At 43.8% G+C, this 1,104-nt stretch overlaps 1 protein-coding gene across 1 annotated transcript; it reads left to right on the forward strand.

Annotated features, from left to right (window-relative positions):
• Positions 1–107: 107 nt before the first annotated feature.
• Positions 108–1,021, forward strand: Pmar_PMAR006079 (cathepsin D precursor, putative; the record flags this gene model as incomplete). The annotated part of the gene is made up of 1 exon (XM_002774451.1): positions 108–1,021. The coding sequence occupies one exon, from the start codon at positions 108–110 to the stop codon at positions 750–752; it is 645 nt and encodes a 214-aa protein (XP_002774497.1). The 3' UTR covers positions 753–1,021.
• Positions 1,022–1,104: the final 83 nt, after the last annotated feature.

The following is a 1,104-nucleotide window of genomic DNA, read 5'->3' on the forward strand; positions in this document are numbered from 1 at the left end:
CCTCACTTTCGGACTGATATTTCAACACACTCTCCCATCGATCCCATGAATCTCCGGTAAATTTGATGGGTCTTGGCTATGATAAAGGTTTTGTGAACTTCCCGTCCATGATGACGCAATTGCGATCATCACGAACTATATCGACCGGTATTATCGCCCTCTACTTGTATCCTCCCGCTGATCCCAATGAGGATACCGCTGATGGAGGCCTACTCCTGGGTGGAGGCGATCCTGGATTATATGAGGGTGCATTGAAGTATATCGACTTCTCTACACACGGACGTTACACCGTAAATATCGATAAGCTACAAGTCGGTGATGGACACATAACTCTTGGTATGAATATGAACGTACTACTCGACACCGGCAGCAACATTCTACTTGTCCCAGGACTATACTACAACAGTCTCATCGAGGATATTAGAGCCCAAACTTACAAGGCTGCAGGTGTGCATGTCGATTTCGTGTACGATCCAGTAAAGAAGAGATGGTTCTTTCCCTGCCAATACAAGACCAAATTGCCACCGTTGCGGTTTTACTTGGGCCCTCAAGGCATGATCCCATTCTCGATGACATACATGCACTACGCTAAGAGAATGACCTATAACCCTGTTATTTGTAGTCTTATTATCAAGAAGAATCGCAAGAACGAATGGATCTTTCCCGATCGTATACTGATCGATAACTATTTCCAGTTCGACCCTACTCTCAAACGAGTGGGAATTGGCAAGTTGAAACCGCGATCTCCGTAAACAATTCTCTCCTTTTGTAGAGAGAATTATCTCCTCTTATCTCTTCTGCTTATCTCTATCTCATTTCTTTTCATTCCATTCTTTCGAACCCAAGCTCTACAGCAGAATGCCCTCCATTATCGTTGATCGTTTCATGAACGCTCCGTGAGAAGACCTCCAACTGGATTGGTCCTTCTAGTGGTATGATTTCACATATACCATTTAGAAGTATGCTATTCTTCGAGTTGTTCCATAGAGAGCTTATTTTCTGGCGAATGGGCAGCTTTGTCGTGGATTAAGATTCAGACTACACGGGAAATACATCAGAGTGTCTTGAGTTCACATGAGTGCATTGATATCATTGTCCTTTCTG

This window comes from Perkinsus marinus (genome assembly GCF_000006405.1).
Source record: "Perkinsus marinus ATCC 50983 genomic scaffold scf_1104296958234, whole genome shotgun sequence".
NCBI classification, from domain to species: domain Eukaryota; phylum Perkinsozoa; order Perkinsida; family Perkinsidae; genus Perkinsus; species Perkinsus marinus.